Source organism: Salmo salar, chromosome 05, assembly GCF_965601325.2.
Source record: "Salmo salar chromosome 05, fSalSal1, whole genome shotgun sequence".
Classification (NCBI taxonomy): domain Eukaryota; kingdom Metazoa; phylum Chordata; class Actinopteri; order Salmoniformes; family Salmonidae; genus Salmo; species Salmo salar.
The window spans coordinates 15,700,272-15,720,000 of record NC_138295.1 but is presented as its reverse complement, the minus strand read 5'-3'; the positions used below and the strand labels follow the sequence as shown (position 1 = coordinate 15,720,000).

The following is a 19,729-nucleotide window of genomic DNA, read 5'->3' as shown; positions in this document are numbered from 1 at the left end:
ACCCGTGGTTTACCCTAACTCTAGTAGCTATGTCTAACCCAACCCGTGGTTTACCCTAACTCTAGTAGCTATGTCTAACCCAACCCTAACCCGTGGTTTACCCTAACTCTAGTAGCTATGTCTAACCCAACCCGTGGTTTACCCTAACTCTAGTAGCTATGTCTAACCCAACCCGTGGTTTACCCTAACTCTAGTAGTTATGCCTAACCCAACCCGTGGTTTACCCTAACTCTAGTAGTTATGCCTAACCCAACCCGTGGTTTACCCTAACTCTAGTAGCTATGTCTAACCCAACCCCAACCGTGGTTTACCCTAACTCTAGTAGCTATGTCTAACCCAACCCTAACCCGTGGTTTACCCTAACTCTAGTAGTTATGCCTAACCCAACCCGGGTTTACCCTAACTCTAGTAGTTATGCCTAACCCAACCCGTGGTTTACCCTAACTCTAGTAGTTATGCCTAACCCAACCCGTGGTTTACCCTAACTCTAGTAGCTATGTCTAACCCACCCCAACCCGTGGTTTACCCTAACTCTAGTAGCTATGTCTAACCCAACCCTAACCCGTGGTTTACCCTAACTCTAGTAGTTATGCCTAACCCAACCGTGGTTTACCCTAACTCTAGTAGTTATGCCTAACCCAACCCGTGGTTACCCTAACTCTAGTAGCTATGCCTAATCCAACCCCAATGACAGTAGCTGTGTGTAAGTCTTTCCATGCCTCTCTCCTCCCTCTCTACAGAAGTGTGTTCACAGTAGCTGTGTGTAACTGTTTACATGCCTCTCTCCTCCCTCTCTACAGAGGTGTGTTCACAGTAGCTGTGTGTAACTGTTTACATGCCTCTCTCCTCCCTCTCTACAGAAGTATGTTCACAGTAGCTGTGTGTAAGTCTTTCCATGCCTCTCTCCTCCCTCTCTACAGAAGTGTGTTCACAGTAGCTGTGTGTAACTGTTTACATGCCTCTCTCCTCCCTCTCTACAGAGGTGTGTTCACAGTAGCTGTGTGTAACTGTTTACATGCCTCTCTCCTCCCTCTCTACAGAAGTGTGTTCACAGTAGCTGTGTGTAACTGTTTACATGCCTCTCTCCTCCCTCTCTACAGAGGTGTGTTCACAGTAGCTGTGTGTAACTGTTTACATGCCTCTCTCCTCCCTCTCTACAGAAGTATGTTCACAGTAGCTGTGTGTAAGTCTTTCCATGCCTCTCTCCTCCCTCTCTACAGAAGTATGTTCACAGTAGCTGTGTGTAACTGTTTACATGCCTCTCTCCTCCCTCTCTACAGAAGTGTGTTCTGCAGACTGCGGGACCCACGGTGTGTGTTTGGGCGCAGCATGTCAGTGTGAGGAGGGCTGGACGGGCACCGGGTGTGACCAGCGAGTGTGTAACCCACTCTGCATCAAACATGGAACCTGCAAGGATGGCAAGTGCCTGTGTCACCAGGGCTGGAATGGAGAGCACTGTACCATCGGTAGGTGGGGAGGGGAGGAGGTGTGTTGGATGCCTCGCTATTTTGATTTAGCCATAATGCTTTGAAATAGGAAGTTTAATTTCCCATTCACCATTTCATCCGAGCAGCGCTTTTCCTCAGAACACTCCGGTGTCAGAAACACAGTGGGTGGGGGAACAACACTTTGTGATATCAACTCTCTGTTCCCCACTAGAAACTAGGGCAGCTTTGTTTGCTGCATCTTTCACAAGACAAAACTCCTCACTCCTGCTTGTGGGTGCTGATCTAGGCTATGCATGTGCTTGCATTTTAAACTCCTTCCATTCCTTTTTTCATAACGCACTCTCTCAACCTCTGCACGTTTTCTCTCAATGCAGACATGTGGGACTTGGTTGACAAAGGTAAAACTGTATTTTGGTTTTCAGCGTTTAGCTTCTCGTGCTGCATAGTAGTAGGAACTAGTCGCTGCTAGTCGTCTGTGGGTTTGGGGCTGGCTGGAGTTGGTAAGCTTGGCCCAGTAGACCAGTCATCTGTGTGCTATCTATATCTATATCGCTATATCGCTATATCTATCTATCTATCTATCTATCTATCTATCTATCTATCTATCTATCTATCTATCTATCTATCTATCTATCTATCTATCTATCTATCTATCTATCTATCTATCTATCTATCTATCTATCTATCTATCTATCTATCTATCTATCTATCTATCTATCTATCTATCTATCTATCTATCTATCTATCTATCTATCTATCTATCTATCTATCTATCTGTCTGTCTGTCTGTCTGTCTGTCTGTCTGTCTGTCTGTCTGTCTGTCTGTCTGTCTGTCTGTCTGTTGCCAACCAACCAGTGTTTTACCATTCACAACCACACAACCACTGTGGCCTGGGGTTACCATCCAGAACCTCACAGCCACTGTAGCTAGGATGGCAATGGGGGCAGAGGTGGGGGTATATAACAGAACAGTCCCCCTCAGCCTCTCTCTCATATGGGGGTTTATAACAGAACAGTCCCCCTCAGCCACTCTCTCATATGGGGGTTTATAACAGAACAGTCCCCCTCAGCCTCTCTCTCATATGGGGGTTTATAACAGAACAGTCCCCCTCCAGCCACTCTCTCATATGGGGGTATATAACAGAACAGGCCCCCTCAGCCTCTCTCTCATATGGGGGTTTATAACAGAACAGTCCCCCTCCAGCCACTCTGTCATATGGGGGTTTATAACAGAACAGGCCCCCTCAGCCTCTCTCTCATATGGGGGTTTATAACAGAACAGGCCCCCTCCAGCCTCTCTCTCATATGGGGGTATATAACAGAACAGGCCCCCTCAGCCTCTCTCTCATATGGGGGTTTATAACAGAACAGGCCCCCTCCAGCCACTCTCTCATATGGGGGTTTATAACAGAACAGTCCCCCTCCACCACTATCTCATATGGGGGTTTATAACAGAACAGGCCCCCTCAGCCTCTCTCTCATATGGGGGTATATAACAGAACAGGCCCCCTCCAGCCACTCTCTCATATGGGGGTTTATAACAGAACAGTCCCCCTCCAGCCACTCTCTCATATGGGGGTTTATAACAGAACAGTCCCCCTCCACCACTCTCTCATATGGGGGTTTATAACAGAACAGTCCCCCTCCACCACTATCTCATATGGGGGTTTATAACAGAACAGTCCCCCTCCACCACTCTCTCATATGGGGGTTTATAACAGAACAGTCCCCCTCCACCACTCTCTCATATGGGGGTATATAACAGAACAGGTCCCCTCAGTCTCTCTCTCATATGGGGGTTTATAACAGAACAGTCCCCCTCCAGCCTCTCTCTCATATGGGGGTTTATAACAGAACAGTCCCCCTCCACCACTCTCTCATATGGGGGTTTATAACAGAACAGTCCCCCTCCAGCCTCTCTCTCATATGGGGGTTTATAACAGAACAGTCCCCCTCCAGCCTCTCTCTCATATGGGGGTATATAACAGAACAGTCCCCCTCCAGCCTCTCTCTCATATGGGGGTATATAACAGAACAGGTCTTAAACACAGACACATTATGTTCCTCAGTTAGATAGAGATGCTGGTCATGTATTGTGTCACTACAGACACTCCATGGGTGGAGAACATTCGACAAGAACAAAACGGTGAAATACATTTCAAAAGCCATCGATGCAAAGTCTATGCTGTGGTAGAATACAGATATGTGTTTAGTGTGTGTGTGTGTGTGTGTGTGAGAGTGTGTGAGTGAGTGTGTGTTTGTTTGTGTGCATCCGCAGGAGGCTGTGTAATGCCTTTGTCTCAGTGTGTGTGTGTAGAGAGACACATAAGGAATACTAACCCCAGTCTCTCTGTCTCCTTATGAAGACACCAGCAGGTCTGGCCACCATTATTAGAACTACGAATTGATCCACTTCTGAACCACAAATGTTTCCACTTGACAAAGATCACAGTGAAACAGTGATATGTACCATACATACACACGACAGGATGGATTGTTTGTTTACACACACACACCACACACACCACCCCACACACCACACACACCCAAATGTTAGGAGTTGGGAGTTGTGTTAAAGTCCTGTGACAGGATCCAATGTCCCCCAACCAAACTGAATTGAACAGAAGGCTTTAGATTCCCTGTGGATGGTTTGGAGTGTCCTCTGCCCTACTAAAGTTAGTAAGATGGCTTTCACTGTTGTCCAGAGTAGTACCCAGGGGAGAGGGGAGGAGGAAGAAGAGAGGGGGGGAGAGATGGTGGATGAGGAAGAGGAGAGAGGGGGGGAGCGGGAGGGAGAGAGGGGGTGAGGGAGAGAGAAGGAGGGAGAATGGAAAGAGAGGGAGAGGAGAGATGTGGGAGGAGGAAGAAGAGAGAGTGACAGAGATAGAGGGAGAAATGGAGAGAGAATGGAAAGAGAGGGAGAGCTCAGATGTAGATTGAGAAAAAAGAGAAAAGAGAGAGAGAGAGAGTTCAGATTGGAAGGAGAGTTTTATAGTGTGTTGTCATCAGGTCCATCAGGTCCTCTCTCTCTCTCTCTCTCTCTCTCTCTCTCTCTCTCTCTCTCTCTCTCACAAACACACTCTCTCCTTCCCTCTCTGTGTGTGCTGACCCATAACCCAAGGCTTTTTAAGGGGGATTTCATCACATCCAACTACATTAGTGAGGGGAATGGACTTAATAGTTTCTGAAATCCCACTTTATTCTGGTTAGTATGAGGAGAATTTAATCGTCCTCTAGCATTAAGGAGAGGGCCTGCCTGCCTGGCTGCCTGGCTGCCTGCCTGGCCCAGCTAGCCGATCAATGCCCCATATAGATTCTGCTGTCCTTGCTCTGCATAACGGTTGGTCTGCTTAAAATTGATCCATTTTACAGACAATCATGGCTAACACTCTGCTGTGCTCTATGGTCCTGGGCCAATACACACATACACACTCAACACTCAGTTAGGCAGAACAGTACATGGCTGGTCTGAGGGCCGATAGATTTTTTGCCTGAAATGACATACCCAAATCTAACTGCCTGTAGCTCAGCACCTGAAGCAAGGATATGCATATTCTTGATACCATTTGAAAGGAAACACTTTGAAGTTTGTGAAAATGTTCATTAATGTAGGAGAATATAACACAATAGATCTGGTAAAAGACAATACAAAGATAAAACATGCGTTGTTCATGTTTCTTTTTACATCATCTTTGAAATGCAAGAGAAAGGTCACAATGTATTATTCCAGGTTAGGCGCAATTTTGATTTTGGCCACTAGATGGCATCAGTGTATGTGCAACGTTTTAGACCGATCCAATGAACCATTCCATTTCTGTTCAAAATGTTGTATCTACGACTGCCCAAATTTGCCTAATTGGTTTATTAATACATTTTCAAGTTCATAACTGTGCACTCTCCTCAAACAATAGCATGGTATTCTTTCACTGTAATAGCTACTGTGAATTAGACAGTGCAGTTAGATTAACAATAATTTAAGCTTTCTGCCCATATCAGATATGTCTATGTCCTGGGAAATGTCCTTGTTACTTAAAACGTCATGCTAATCACATTAGCGCACGTTAGGCCAACCAACCTACCCACCGATCTACGGGATCGGTGGGTGGGACACCGATCCCGTAGAGGTTTTAACCACTCAGAGTTAATGCCTAACCTTAACCATTCAGAGTTAATGCCTAACCTTATGATTTTGGAGTTGATGCCTGAACTTAACCTTAAACACTTTCAAATTTGACGTTTGGAACAACTTTGAAATTTGACGTTTGAGAAACATGGATGAACGTCTAATTCTGACGTGAGAATGTGAGAGCTGGTTGGGTACACAGTATGGAGAATGGAAATTAAAATTGCCCTGCAGATATCTAATTGATGTGTTGTGTGGTCAATCAATGTGGCTTTCAGGAATTCTTTACCATAATCATTGGATTGACTGAGACCTTTAATGCATTAAAACACAACAAAGTATGTCTCTCTTTCTCTCTCCCTCCCCCATCTATCACTCTCTCTCTCCCTTCTATCTTTCTTATCCTCCCATTCTTTCTCTCTCTCCCTCCCTCCCACCTCTCTCTTTCTGCCTCCCCCCTCACTCTCTCCCCCATCTCTCTCTCTCTCTCTCTCTCTCTCTCTCTCTCCCTTCTATTTCTCTCTTCCTCCCATTCTTTCTCTCTCTCCCCCTCGCTCTATCTGCCTCCCCCTCACTCTTTACCCCGCTCTCTCTCTCTCTCTCTCTTTCCCCTCTCTACCTCCCACCTCTCACTCTCTCTCCCCCTCTCTCTCTCCCTCCCCCCTCTCTCACTCTCTCTCTGTCCCTCCCCCTCTCTCTCCCTCTCTCCCCCTCTCTCTCTCTCCCTCCCCCTCACTCTCTCTTACCCCTTTCTCTCCCTCTCTCCCTATCTCCCCCTCTCTCTCTCTTGCTCTCTCCCCTCTCTCCCTATCTCTCTCTCTCCCTCCCCTATCTCCCTCCCTCTCTCCCTCCCTCTCTCTCTCTCTCCCTCCCCCCTCTCTCTCTCCCTCCCCCTCTCTCCCTCCCTCTCTCTCTCCCTCCCCACTCTCTCTCCCTCCGCCCGCTCTCTCTCCCTCCCCCATTTCTCTCTCCCCCACTCTCTCGCTTTTTCTCCCCCCTCTCTCTATTGCTCCCTCCCCTACTCTCTCTCTCTCTCGCTCTCTCTCCTTCCCCCCTATATCTTTGTCTCTCTCTACCTCCCCCTTCCTCCACCCCTCTCTCCCTCTCCTCAGATGGCTGTCCTAACCTGTGTAATGGTAATGGCCAGTGTACCATAGGGGAGCAGAGCTGGCACTGTGAATGCCAGACAGGTTGGAGGGGTGCCGGATGCAGCGTTGCCATGGAGACCTCCTGTGCCGACAACACGGACAATGAAGGGGGTATGTGTGTGAAATTAAGGGATTAGACCTCTGGTAATCCAGCAGTGCAAACTTTTCATCTTAAATTGAAGTAAATTGTAAGGAGAATTAAGTAACCTTTCATAGTAATATCTGTGTGTTTGAGACACTGAAACTCTCTCACCTCTCCTCTCCACTCCTCTCTTTCTCTCTCCTCTCTTTCTCCCTCATCTCTCTCTCCCTCCTCTCTCTCTCCCTCATCTCTCTCTCCCTCCTCTCTTTCTCCCTCCTCTCTTTCTCCCTCCTCTCTCTCTCTACTCCTCTCTTTCTCCCTCCTCTCTCTCTCCCTCCTCTCTTTCTCCCTCCTCTCTCTCCCTCCTCTCTTTCTCCCTCCTCTCTTTCTCCCTCCGCTCTCTCTCCACTCCTCTCTTTCTCCCTCCTCTCTTTCTCCCTCCTCTCTTTCTCCCTCCTCTCTCTCTCCCTCCTCTCTCTCTCCCTCATCTCTCTCTCCCTCCTCTCTTTCTCCCTCCTCTTTTTCTCCCTCCTCTCTTTCTCCCTCCTCTCTCTCTCTACTCCTCTCTTTCTCCCTCCTCTCTCTCTCCCTCATCTCTTTCTCCCTCCTCTCTTTCTCCCTCCTCTCTCTCCCTCCTCTCTTTCTCCCTCCTCTCTCTCTCCACTCCTCTCTTTCTCCCTCCTCTCTTTCTCCCTCCTCTCTTTCTCCCTCCTCTCTTTCTCCCTCCTCTCTTTCTCCCTCCTCTCTCTCTCTACTCCTCTCTTTCTCCCTCCTCTCTCTCTCCCTCATCTCTTTCTCCCTCCTCTCTTTCTCCCTCCTCTCTCTCCCTCCTCTCTTTCTCCCTCCTCTCTCTCTCCACTCCTCTCTTTCTCCCTCCTCTCTTTCTCCCTCCTCTCTTTCTCCCTTCTCTCTTTCTCCCTCCTCTCTTTCTCTCTCCTCTCTCTCTCCCTCCTCTCTCTCTCCCTCCTCTCTTTCTCCCTCCTCTCTCTAGATGGTCTGACTGACTGTATGGATCCAGACTGCTGTATCCAGAGTCCGTGTCAGAACAGCCCTCTGTGTCGGGGCTCCAGAGACCCCCTCCAGGTGATCCAGCAGAGCCCCTGTCCCTGTCCCAACCCCGGGTAGGATCCTTCTATGACAGGGTCATGATGCTGGTGGGACGGGACAGCACACACATCATACCTGGGGAAAACCCATTCAACGCCAGGTGAGAGAATACATACATTAGATTACATACACATGACGCATACTGCAACACACAACACACACACATGCAAATACTAACACACAATCTATTCCTTCTTGTTGATGTATTATATTCAGTATATATCTCTCTCTCTCTCTCAATTCAATTCAATGGGCTTTATTGGCATGGGAAACATATGTTAACATTGCCAAAGCAAGTGAAGTAGATAATATACAAAAGTGAAATAAACAATAAAAATTAACAGTAAACATTACTCTCTCACTGTCTCTCTGTCTCTCTCTCTCTCTGTCTCTCTCTCTCTCTCTCTCTCTCTCTCTCTGTCTCTCTCTCTCTCTCTCTCTCTCTCTCTCTCTCTCCTCTCTCTCTCTCTCTCTCTCTCTCTCTCTCTCTCTCTCTCTGTCTCTCTCTCTCTCTCTCTGTCTCCCAGCCTGGCGTCTCTGATCCGAGGTCAGGTGTTAACTACAGATGGTACTCCCCTGGTGGGAGTCAATGTTTCCTTCGTCAGATACCCACACTATGGATATACTCTCACACGCCAGGATGGAACGTAAGTACCACACACACACACTACCGTTCAAAAGTTTGGTGTCACTTAGAAATGTCCTTGTTTTTTGAAAGAAAAGCACATTTTCTGTCCATTAAAATAACATCAAATTGATCAGAAAATACAGTGTAGACCTTGTTAATGTTGTAAAGAATTATTGTAGCTGGAAACAGCAGATTTTTTTTATGGAATATCTACATAGGCGTACAGAGGCCCATTATCAGCAACCATCACTCCTGTGTTCCAATGGCACGTTGTGTTAGCTAAACCAAGTTTATCATTTTAAAAGGCTAATTGATCATTAGAAAACCCTTTTGCAATTATGTTAGCACAGCTGAAAACTGTTGTTCTGATTAAAACTTCTTATGGCTTGAATCCCGTTAGCGGGATCGATATGACAACAGCCAGTGAAAGTGCAGGGCGCCAAATTCAAAACAACAAAAATCTCATAATTAAAATTCCTCAAACATACAAGTATTATACACCATTTTAAAGCTTTACTTCTTGTTAATCCAGCCACAGTGTCTGATTTCAAAAAGGCTTTATGGTGAAAGCAAACCATATGATTATGTTAGGTCAGCGCCTATACACAAAAAAACACAGCCATTTTCCAGCCAAAGAGAGGAGTCACAAAAAGCAGAAATAGAGATAAAAAGAATCACTAACCTTTGATGATCTTCATCAAATGACACTCATAGGACTTCATGTTACACAATACATTTATGTTTTGTTCGATAAAGTTCATATTTATATCAAAAAATCTCAGTTTACATTGGCGGGTTACGTTCAGTAATGTTTTGCTTCCAAAACATTGGGTGATTTTGCACAGAGCCACATCAATTTACAGAAATACTCATCATAAATGTTGATGAAAATACAAGTGTTATGCATAGGATTATAGATACACTTCTCCTTAATACAACCGCTGTGTCAGATTTCAAAAAAGCTTTACCGAAAAAGCACACCATGCAATAATCTGAGTACGGCGCTCAGACACAAAAACAAGCCATACAATATATCCGCCATGTTGGAGTCAACAATAGTCAGAAATAGCATTATAAATATTCACTTACCTTTGATGATCATCATCAGAATGCACTCCCAGGAATCCCAGTTCAACAATAAATGTTTGTTTTGTTCGATAAAGTCCATCTTTATGTCCAAATACCTCCTTTTTGTTCGCGCCTTCAGTTCACAAATCCAAATTCACGACGCGCAGGTCAGACGAAAACTCAAAAAATCCCATTACAGTTCGTAGAAACATGTCAAACGATGTATAGAATCAATCTTTAGGATGTTTTTATCATAAATCTGCAATAAAGTTTCAACCGGAGAAATCCTTTGTCTTCAGAAATGCAATGGAACTGAGCTACCTCTCACGTGAGCGCACATGGCTGAGGCTCATGCCCTGCTGGCAGTCCTCTCACTCAATGTGCTCTTATTCATCCCCACTTCACAGTAGAAGCCTCAAACAAGGTTCTAAAGACTGTTGACATCTAGTGGAAGCCTTAGGAAGTGCAAAATGACCCCACAGACACTGTAGTTTGGATAGGCAATCACTTGAAAAACTACAAACCACTTCCTGTTTGGATTATTTCTCAGGTTTTTGCCTGCCATATGAGTTCTGTTATACTCACAGACATCATTCAAACAGTTTTAGAAACTTCAGAGTGTTTTCTATCCAAATATACTAATAATATGCATATCTTAGTTTCTGGGCGTGAGTAGCAGGCAGTTTACTCTGGGCACATCAGTCATCCAAGCTACTCAATACTGCCACCATCCATAAGAAGTTAAACAAGCAATAAAACTGGCCTTCATTAGACTAGTTGAGTATCTGGAGCAACAGCATTTGTAGATTCGATTACAGGCTCAAAATATCTAGAAACAAAGATCTTTCTTCTGAAACTCGTCAGTCTATACTTGTTCTGAGAAATGAAGGTTATTCCGTGTGAGAAATTGCCAAGAAATGTAAGATTTTGTACAATGCTGTGTACTACTCCCTTCACAGAACTTTTCTTTCAAAAACAAAGACATTTCTAAGTGACCCCAAACGGTTGAACGGTACTGTACATAGTAACTAATCTGATTCTGTCTCCAGGTTTGACCTTCTAGCGAACGGCGGCGCCTCGTTGACCCTGAGGTTTGAGCGCGCTCCGTTCATCACGCAGGACCGCACGGTGTGGTTACCATGGGGTCGTTTCTACGTCATGGATACGCTGGTGATGAAGACTGAGGAGAACACCATCCCAGGATGTGACCTCAGCGGCTTCCTCCGACCTGACCCTGTGGTCATCACCTCACCTCTGTCATCACTCTTCTCCTCTAGACCCAGGGACAAGCCCATCATACCTGAGACACAGGTAACCAGCCTCTCTTTTCATCTCCTTCCCCTCTGTCCTCTCATCCCTCTGTCTCTACTCTCTCTTTCCAGGTGCTGTCAGGTATCTAGCCTCTCACACTCATCTTTCCCATATTATCTGTCCCCATCTCTCCCTCTTTCCTCTATCTCTCCTCCATCTCTCTCCTCCTTAATCTTTCTCCTCTCTCTCCTCCTCCATCTTTCTCCTCCATCTCTCCTACATCTCTCTCCTACATCTCTCTCCCCCATCTTTCCTCCTCCATATCTCTCCTCCATCTCTCCTCCTTCTCTATAGTTCCTCCTCCATCTCTTTTCCGTCTCTCTTCCATCTCTTTTCCATCTCTCTCCTTCATCTCTCTCCTCCTTCTCTATCTTTCCTCCTCCATCTCTTTTCTCCATCTCTCTTCCATCTCTCTCCTCCATCTCTCTCTTCCATCTCTCTCCTCCATCTCTCCCCTCCATCTCTCTCCTCCATCTCTCTCCTCCATCTCTCTCTTTCATCTCTCTTCTCTATCTTTCCTCCTTCATTATTCTTTCTCAATAGCAAGGCTATGCTCACTGAGTCTGTACATAGTCAAAGCTTTCTCTCTCTCTCTCTCCTTATCTCCAGGTGCTCCACGAGATGATAGATGTTCCAGGGACCAGTCTGAAGCTGTGCTACCTGAGCTCCAGGACGTCAGGCTACCGCAGCCTGCTGAAGGTGACCATGACCCCAGCCGTGGTGTCTCTGGGCCTGCTCAAAGTCCATCTAATGGTGGCTGTGGAGGGACATCTCTTCCAGAAGTGGTTCCACGCCTCGCCCAACCTGGCCTACACCTACATTTGGGATAAAACAGATGCCTATGGACAGAGAGTCTACGGGCTGTCGGAAGCTGTCGGTGAGTGTGTGTAGATAGAGTGTGTGAGTGCGGTGGGTAGGGTTTGTGTGTGTGTTTATGAGCGTGTGTGTGTCTGTCTGTCTGTGAGAAGTAATAGCACTGAGGGTGCCAAGGCCCCCAGCTCGCTTCACTAACCGCTAACTCTGCTTGACAGCTAATAACCCTTCACCACGGTTACAGCTGCCGCGGTTACGTCTGAGTGACAGGAGGAGAGGAGAGTTTAACTGCCACCCAGGGCTTAGAGCGTCATGTCTGTCAACTCTTAGAGCAGAGAAGAGTAACGTCCACACACTCTCTATTGCTCCAATGTAGCTGATTGATTAGATAACCAACGTTATTTTACTTTCAATAGGTTTATTCTGAAGGGGACAATGCACATACATTAATATTTCTGTAAATGTGTGTTTATGTCAATCAAGCGATGGTCGATATGACAACATGTCAACACTGTTGAATGATGGGAGAGAAATGGATCTGTCACCATGACAACACTTCCTAGTTGTCACAGAACTGCCTGCAGGGACAGTGAACCCCACACCCTCTCTCTCTCTCTTTCTAATGAACATGTTTTTAATTGATTTGACGCCATAACAAGGATGTTAGTTGGGTTATGGGCTTAACGAGGTGTTAGTGGTGTGAGAGGAGGAAGGGTCCGGACAGGGGTGCTAACTGCAGCTCACTTTACTTTATTAGTGGTGGGGCTTGTCTGTCTGTCTGTCTGTCTGTCTGTCTGTCTGTCTGTCTGTCTGTCTGTCTGTCTGTCTGTCTGTCTGTCTGTCTGTCTGTCTGTCTGTCCTGAGCTTTGAAAAGTTGCTTGTCTCCATACTGCTTTGTTTATGAAGTATATTTTCTCTCACTCCCACTTCTCTCTCTCTCTCTCTCTCTCTCTCTCTCTCTCTCTCTCTCTCTCTCTCTCTCTCTCTCTCTCTCTCTCTCTCTCTCTCTCTCTCTCTCTCTCTCTCTCTCTCTCTCTCTCTCTCTCTCTAGTGTCAGTGGGGTATGAATATGAGTCGTGTACCAGTCTGATCCTATGGGAGAAGAGAACAGCAGTACTACAGGGCTTTGAACTGGACCCTTCTAATCTGGGAGGCTGGTCTCTGGATAAACACCATATACTCAACACACGCAGCAGTATGTTTAAATATACTGTATATATATGTACATACACACACACCGTCATCTGAACACACACACACACTGTCATCTCAATACACACAAACACACACCATCTTCTCAACAACACACACAGACACACGTTTCATTTGGCTGAATCAATAGTATGTGTTTTTATTTCTTAAATAAAATGAAGGAATTGATTGACCCCTCCCTCCCTCCATCCTGTCTAGGTATCCTCCATAAGGGTAGTGGTGAGAACGTGTTTGTGTCAGAGCAGCCCCCTGTGATCAGCAGTGTAATGGGGAACGGCCGTCGACGCTCTATCTCCTGCCCCAGCTGTAACGGCCTCGCCGACAGCAACAAGCTACTGGCGCCCGTAGCCCTGGCAACAGGCATCGACGGGAGCCTCTACGTGGGAGACCTGAACTTCATACGTAGGGTCTACCCCTCGCTCAATACCACGAGCATACTGGAACTGAGGTACGGATGGAGGGATGAGGAGAGGAGAAGATGGGGGAGGGTTGGGAGAGGAGAGGAGAGGGGAGCAGGGGGAGGGGGATGGGCTGGGGTGGGGTGGGAGAGGAGATGGGTAGAAGAGAGAGGGACTGGTGGGAGGAAGGGTGAAGGAGGAGAGGAGAGCAGGAGTGATGGAGGGAAGGGGATGAGGAGAGGGGGAGAAGAGGAGTGAAGGAGAAAAGGGGAGGAGGGGAGAGGACAGAGGAGAGGAGGGGAAGAGAAGAGAAGAGAAGAGAAGAGAAGAGAAGAGAGAAGAAGAGAAGAGAAGAGAAGAGAAGAGAAGAGAAGAGAAGAGAAGAGAAGAGAAGAGGAGAGGAGAGGAGAGGAGAGGAGAGGAGAGGAGAGGAGAGGAGAGGAGAGGAGAGGAGAGGAGAGGAGAGGAGAGGAGAGGAGAGGAGAGGAGGAGAAAATGAGAGGAGGGGGAGAGGACAGAGGAGAGGAGTAGTGTGTAGGATATAGAACATGTTGGATGAGATCAGTGAGGTTGTAATGAAAGCAGGGAGGGCTCGGGGGACAGAGTGATTGAAGTAGAATTATACACTGCACTAGATCGTATATCTCCTGGGTGTTTTTATCCATATTTAACTATGCTCTTCCCTCCACCGTTCCACAGCTATCTCTCTCTCTCTCTGTCGTTCTGTTGTCTCCTCAGAAACACTACAGCTATCTCTCTCTTTCTCTGTTATTCTGTTGTCTCCACAGAAACACTACAGCTATCTCTCTCTTCTGTCGTTCTCTTGTTCCCTCAGAAACACTACAGCTATCTCTCTCTTTCTCTGTCGTTCTGTTGTTCCCTCAGAAACACTACAGCTATCTCTCTCTCTCTCTCTGTCGTTCTGTTGTCTCCTCAGAAACACTACAGCTATCTCTCTCTCTGTCGTTCTCTTGTTCCCTCAGAAACACTACAGCTATCTCTCTCTTTCTCATTCTCTTGTCCCCTCAGAAACACTACAGCTATCTCTCTCTCTCTGTCATTCTGTTGTCTCCTCAGAAACACTACAGCTATCTCTCTCTCTGTCGTTCTCTTGTTCCCTCAGAAACACTACAGCTATCTCTCTCTTTCTCATTCTCTTGTCCCCTCAGAAACACTACAGCTATCTCTCTCGATTTCTCGTTCTGTTGTCCTCTCAGAAACACTACAGCTATGTCTCTCTCTCTGTCGTTCTCTTGTTCCCTCAGAAACACTACAGCTATCTCTCTCTCTCTCTCTGTTGTTCTGTTGTCCCATCAGAAACACTACAGCTATCTCTCTATGATACTATATTAACATTTGTTCTGGGTTGTTTTTTCTGTCTTATCCTTTGAAGGAACAAAGATTTCAGACACAGGTAAGATGCTTCGCTCCTCGCTTAAATCCGAAATTCCAAGCTTAAAAGTGAAATAGAAGCAGTAATTTAGAGTTACTTTAATCACAAAGATTGTTAAATTGCCCCCTGGGAAATATTGTTTTAATCTAAGTTATTTTTCTCCAATTCAATTCAAATTCCAATAACTTTATTGTTCTCTCTCTGTCCCACAGTAACAACCCCACTCATAAGTACTTCCTGGCCATTAACCCGGTAACAGGAGCGTTGTTTATCTCGGATACCAATTCGCGGCGTATCTACCGTGTGCGCTCGCTGACGGGAGGCCGGCTTCTGTCGGACAACGCAGAGGTGGTGGCTGGGACAGGAGAGCTGTGTCTGCCCTTCGACGAGCGCTGTGGGGATGGAGGCAAAGCTACTGAGGCGACACTGATGAGCCCCAAAGGTGAGGAGCAGAGGAACATACACACACAAAGAGATCTTCCAAACCTTGAGGGCTAAGCCACGGACAGTACCCTCATAAGTTCCGAAGTGTAACTAGGATAGAGAAGGAAGAGATGTCCGTGCTACTGAGGTGCTGGTATTCATGATCTAGTAGTGAAAGTAGTAGTGATATCTTTCCTTTTTTATATCAGAACAGTGATGATGAAACTAATTGTCCGTCTAGTAGTGAAAGTAAAGCAGGGCAGAAGCAGAAGGAGGTTATAAACCAGATTACAGCTGAAGTTAGGATGATGACACGTGATGAAGCATGGATAAAAAAGAAGAATGCTTTGACACCAAACTGTCAAAGATGTCACCCTGTCACATTTCCTCAGTGTGCGTGTGTGTGTGTGTTGTCTGTGTGTGTGTATCCTTCCTGTCAGAAGGATACAAAGCCAGCCAGCACTTATCAGCATGCCCTGTCAGTCCTCTTTCTCTCTCCCTCTCTCTGTCTGTCTATTTCTATCTCTCTCAGCCCTCCAGCTCTTCTGTCTCTGGCCTCTCTCTTTCTCTTTCCCTCCTCTCCTCCCCATGTGCTAGTACTTCTCTGTTCAAAGGCACCCTGTTCCCCCTCTCCCTCTCTTCTCCAGCCGTTCCATGGCATTGCTTCGATCCATCACTGCTATTCCTTTCTCTCTTTCCCACAGCAGTCTGTCTGTCTGTCTGTCTGTCTGTCTGTCTGTCTGTCTGTCTGTCTGTCTGTCTGTCTGTCTGTCTGTCTGTCTGTCTGTCTGTCTGTCTGTCTGTCTGTACATCAGTCTGTATGTCTGTCTGTGTTTATATATGTCTGTCTGTATGTCTGTACATCAATCTGTCTGTCTGTCTGTCTGTCTGTCTGTCTGTCTGTCTGTCTGTCTGCCTGCCTGCCTGCCTGCCTGCCTGCCTGCCTGCCTGCCTGTCTGCCTGCCTGCCTGTCTGTCTGTCTGTCTGTCTGTCTGTCTGTCTGTCTGTCTGTCTGTCTGTCTGTCTGTCTGTCTGTCTGTCTGTCTGTGTGCCTGCCTGTCTGTCTGTCTGTCTGTCTGTCTGTATGCCTGTCTGTCTGTGTGTACATCAGTCTGTCTGCCTGCCTGTCTGTCTGCCTGTCTATCTGTGTATGTCTGTCTGCCTGTCTGTGTGTACGTCTGTCTGTCTGTACATCAGTCTGTATGTCTGTCTGTGTGTATATATGTCTGTCTGTCTGTCTGTCTGTCTGTCTGTCTGTCTGTCTGTCTGTCTGTCTGTCTGTCTGTCTGTCTGTCTGTACATCAATCTGTCTGTCTGTATGTCTGTCTGTCTGTCTGTCTGTCTGTCTGTCTGTCTGTCTGTCTGTCTGTCTGTCTGTCTGTCTGTCTGTCTGTCTGTCTGTCTGTCTGTACATCAATCTGTCTATCTGTCTGTCTGTCTGTCTGTCTGTCTGTCTGTCTGTCTGTCTGTCTGTCTGTCTGTCTGTCTGTCTGTCTGTCTGTCTGTCTGTCTGTCTGTCTGCCTGCCTGCCTGTCTGTCTGTCTGTCTGTACAGTGCCCTGCAAAAGTATTCATCCCCCTTGGCGTTTTTACTATTTTGTTGGATTACAACCTGTAATTTAAATGGATTTTTATTTGTATTTCATGTAATGGACATACACACAATAGTCCAAATTGGTGAAGTGAAATTAAAAAAAATCTAAAAAATGTCAAATGGAAAAGTGGTGCTTGCATATGTATTCATATGTATTCACCCCTTTTGCTATGAAGCCCCTAAATAAGATCTGGTGCAACCAATTACCTTCAGAAGTCACATAATTAGTTAAATAAAGTCCACTTGTGTGCAATCTAAGTGTCACATGATCTGTCACATGATCTCAGTATATATACACCTGTTCTGAAAGACCCCAGAGTCTGCAACACCACTAAGCAAGGGGCACCACCAAGCAAGTGGCACCATGAAGACCAAGGAGCTCTCCAAACAGGTCAGGGACAAAGTTGTGGAGAAGTACAGATCAGGGTTGGGTTATAAAAAAAAATATCAGAAACTTTGAACATCCCACTGAGCACTATTAAGTCCATTATTAAAAGAATGGAAAGAATATGGCACCACAACAAACCTGCCAAAAGAGGGCTGCCCACCAAAACTCACGGACTAGGCAAGGAGGATATTAATCAGAGAGTCAACAAATATACCAAAGATAACCCTGAAGGAGCTGCAAAGCTCCACAGCAGAGATTAGAGTATCTGTCCATAGGACCACTTTAAGCCATACACTCCACAGAGCTGGGCTTTATGGAAGAGTGGCCAGAAAAAAGCAATTTCTTAAAGAAAAAAATATGGAAGAAGGTACTCTCATCAGATGAGACTAAAATGGAGCTTTTTGGCCATCTGGCGCAAACCCAACACCTCTCATCACCCAGAGAACACCATCCCCACAGTGAAGCATGGTGGTGGCAGCATCATTCTGTGGGGATGTTTTTCATCAGCAGGGACTGGAAAACTGGTCAGATTGAAGGAATGATGGATGGTGCTAAATACAGGGAAATTCTTGAGGGAAACCTGTTACAGTCTTCCAGAGATTTGAGACTGGGACGGAGGTTCACCTTCCAGCAGGACAATGACCCTAAGCATACTGCTAAAGCAATAGTCGAGTGGTTTAAGGGGAAATATTTAGATGTCTTGGAATGGCAGAGTCAAAGCCCAGACCTCAATCCAATCTGTACATCGGTCTGTATATCGGTCTGTATATCAGTCTGTATATCGGTCTGTATATCGGTCTGTATATCGGTCTGTATATCGGTCTGTCTGCCTGTCTGTCTGCCTGTCTGTCTGTGTGTGTGTACATCATAGTTATATTTAGGGTGGTGTGTTTTCAAGACAATACACAACTGTCTGTCTACTTATCTGTCTGTCTGCCTGCTATGGACAGATTGACACCACTGACACACAACACAACTGTCTGTCTGTCTGTCTGTCTGTCTGTCTGTCTGTCTGTCTGTCTGTCTGTCTGTCTGTCTGTCTGTCTGTCTGTCTGTCTGTCTGTCTGTCTGTCTGTCTGTCTGTCTGTCTATCAGCTATGGACAGAGTGACACCACTGACGGGTGAAATGGGAGCAGGAGATAAATGCATCATATCAGTCTTTACTTTCCAAAGACATTTGATCAACTTGCTGGTGAACAGAAAGTAGAAAATGCAAGGACACAGGGTTACCCTGAGGGACTTTGGAAAGTAATGGCAAACAGAAAGTAGAAAATGCAAGGACACAGGGTTACCCTGAGGGACTTTGGAAAGTAATGGCAAACAGAAAGTAGAAAATGCAAGGACACAGGGTTACCCTGAGGGACTTTGGAAAGTAATGGCAAACAGAAAGTAGAAAATACAAGGACACAGGGTTACCCTGAGGGACTTTGGAAAGTAATGGCAAACAGAAAGTAGAAAATGCAAGGACACAGGGTTACCCTGAGGGACTTTGGAAAGTAATGTTACAAGGTCAATACTCATCATCACATAACTTACTAATTACCAAGTTGTTCCATCTTATAAAATAACATTTATTGGCCTAATGTATTTATTTTGTACCCACTTATGTATTAAGGTGAATTAAAACGTCCTCCTTCCCCCTCCCAGGTATTGCTGTGGATAAGATTGGTCTGATGCAGTGTGTGTGTGTGTGTGTGTGTGTGTGTGTGTGTGTGTGTGTGTGTGTGTGTGTGTGTTGTGTGTGTGTGTGTGTGTGTGTGTGTGTGTGTGTGTGTGTGTGTGTGTGTGTGTGTGTGTGTGTGTGTGTCTCTCTCCAGGTATTGCTGTGGATAAGAATGGTCTGATGTATTTTGTGGATGCCACTATGATCCGTAAGGTTGACCAAAACGGGATCATCTCCACTCTACTGGGCTCCAACGACCTGACCGCAGTACGACCACTCAGCTGTGACACTAGCATGGACGTCAGCCAGGTAGGGAGAGAGGGAGGGAGGAACTTTATTTGGTTGGAGCCAAAAATATGTAAGTGTCCATTTAAATCAGTTTGGAACGTTGAAAACAGGTTGAAAACAACCTGATCTGGTTTACATGCAATGAACGCTTTGTTTTCGGTCTCCTGTAAAATTCTGAAAATACACTACATTACCAAAGGTATGTGGACACCTGCTCGTCGAACATCTCCTAACAAAATCATAGGCATTAATATGAGTTGGTCCCCCCTTTGCTGCTATAACAGCCTCCACTCTTCTGGGAAGGCTTTCCACTAGATGTTGGAACATTGCTGTGGGGACTTGCTTCCATTCAGCCACAAGAGCATTAGTGAGGTCGGGCACTGATGTTGGGCGATTAGACCTGGCTCGCAGTCGACGTTCCAATTCATCCCAAAGGTGTTCGATGGGGTTGAGGTCAGGGCTCTGAGCAGGCCAGTCAAGTTCTTCCACACTGATCTCGACAAACCGTTTCTGTATCGACCTCACTTTGTGTCCAGGGGAATTGTCATACTGAAACAAACTGTTGCCACAAAGTTGGAAGCACAGAGTCATCTAAAATGTAATTGTATGGTGTAGCGTTAAAATTTTCCTTCACTGGAACTA

At 46.1% G+C, this 19,729-nt stretch overlaps 1 protein-coding gene across 1 annotated transcript in view; it reads left to right on the top strand.

Annotated features, from left to right (window-relative positions):
• Positions 1-19,729, top strand: part of LOC106604330 (teneurin-2) — a 276,175-nt gene that overhangs the window by 221,816 nt on the left and 34,630 nt on the right. The window contains 12 exon segments of the mRNA XM_045717935.2: positions 1,281-1,466; positions 6,684-6,830; positions 7,793-7,902; positions 7,905-8,008; positions 8,436-8,555; positions 10,654-10,915; positions 11,525-11,792; positions 12,780-12,923; positions 13,139-13,388; positions 14,732-14,752; positions 14,944-15,173; positions 18,954-19,108. Of these exon segments, the coding sequence (XP_045573891.2) occupies positions 1,281-1,466; positions 6,684-6,830; positions 7,793-7,902; positions 7,905-8,008; positions 8,436-8,555; positions 10,654-10,915; positions 11,525-11,792; positions 12,780-12,923; positions 13,139-13,388; positions 14,732-14,752; positions 14,944-15,173; positions 18,954-19,108 (1,997 nt within the window).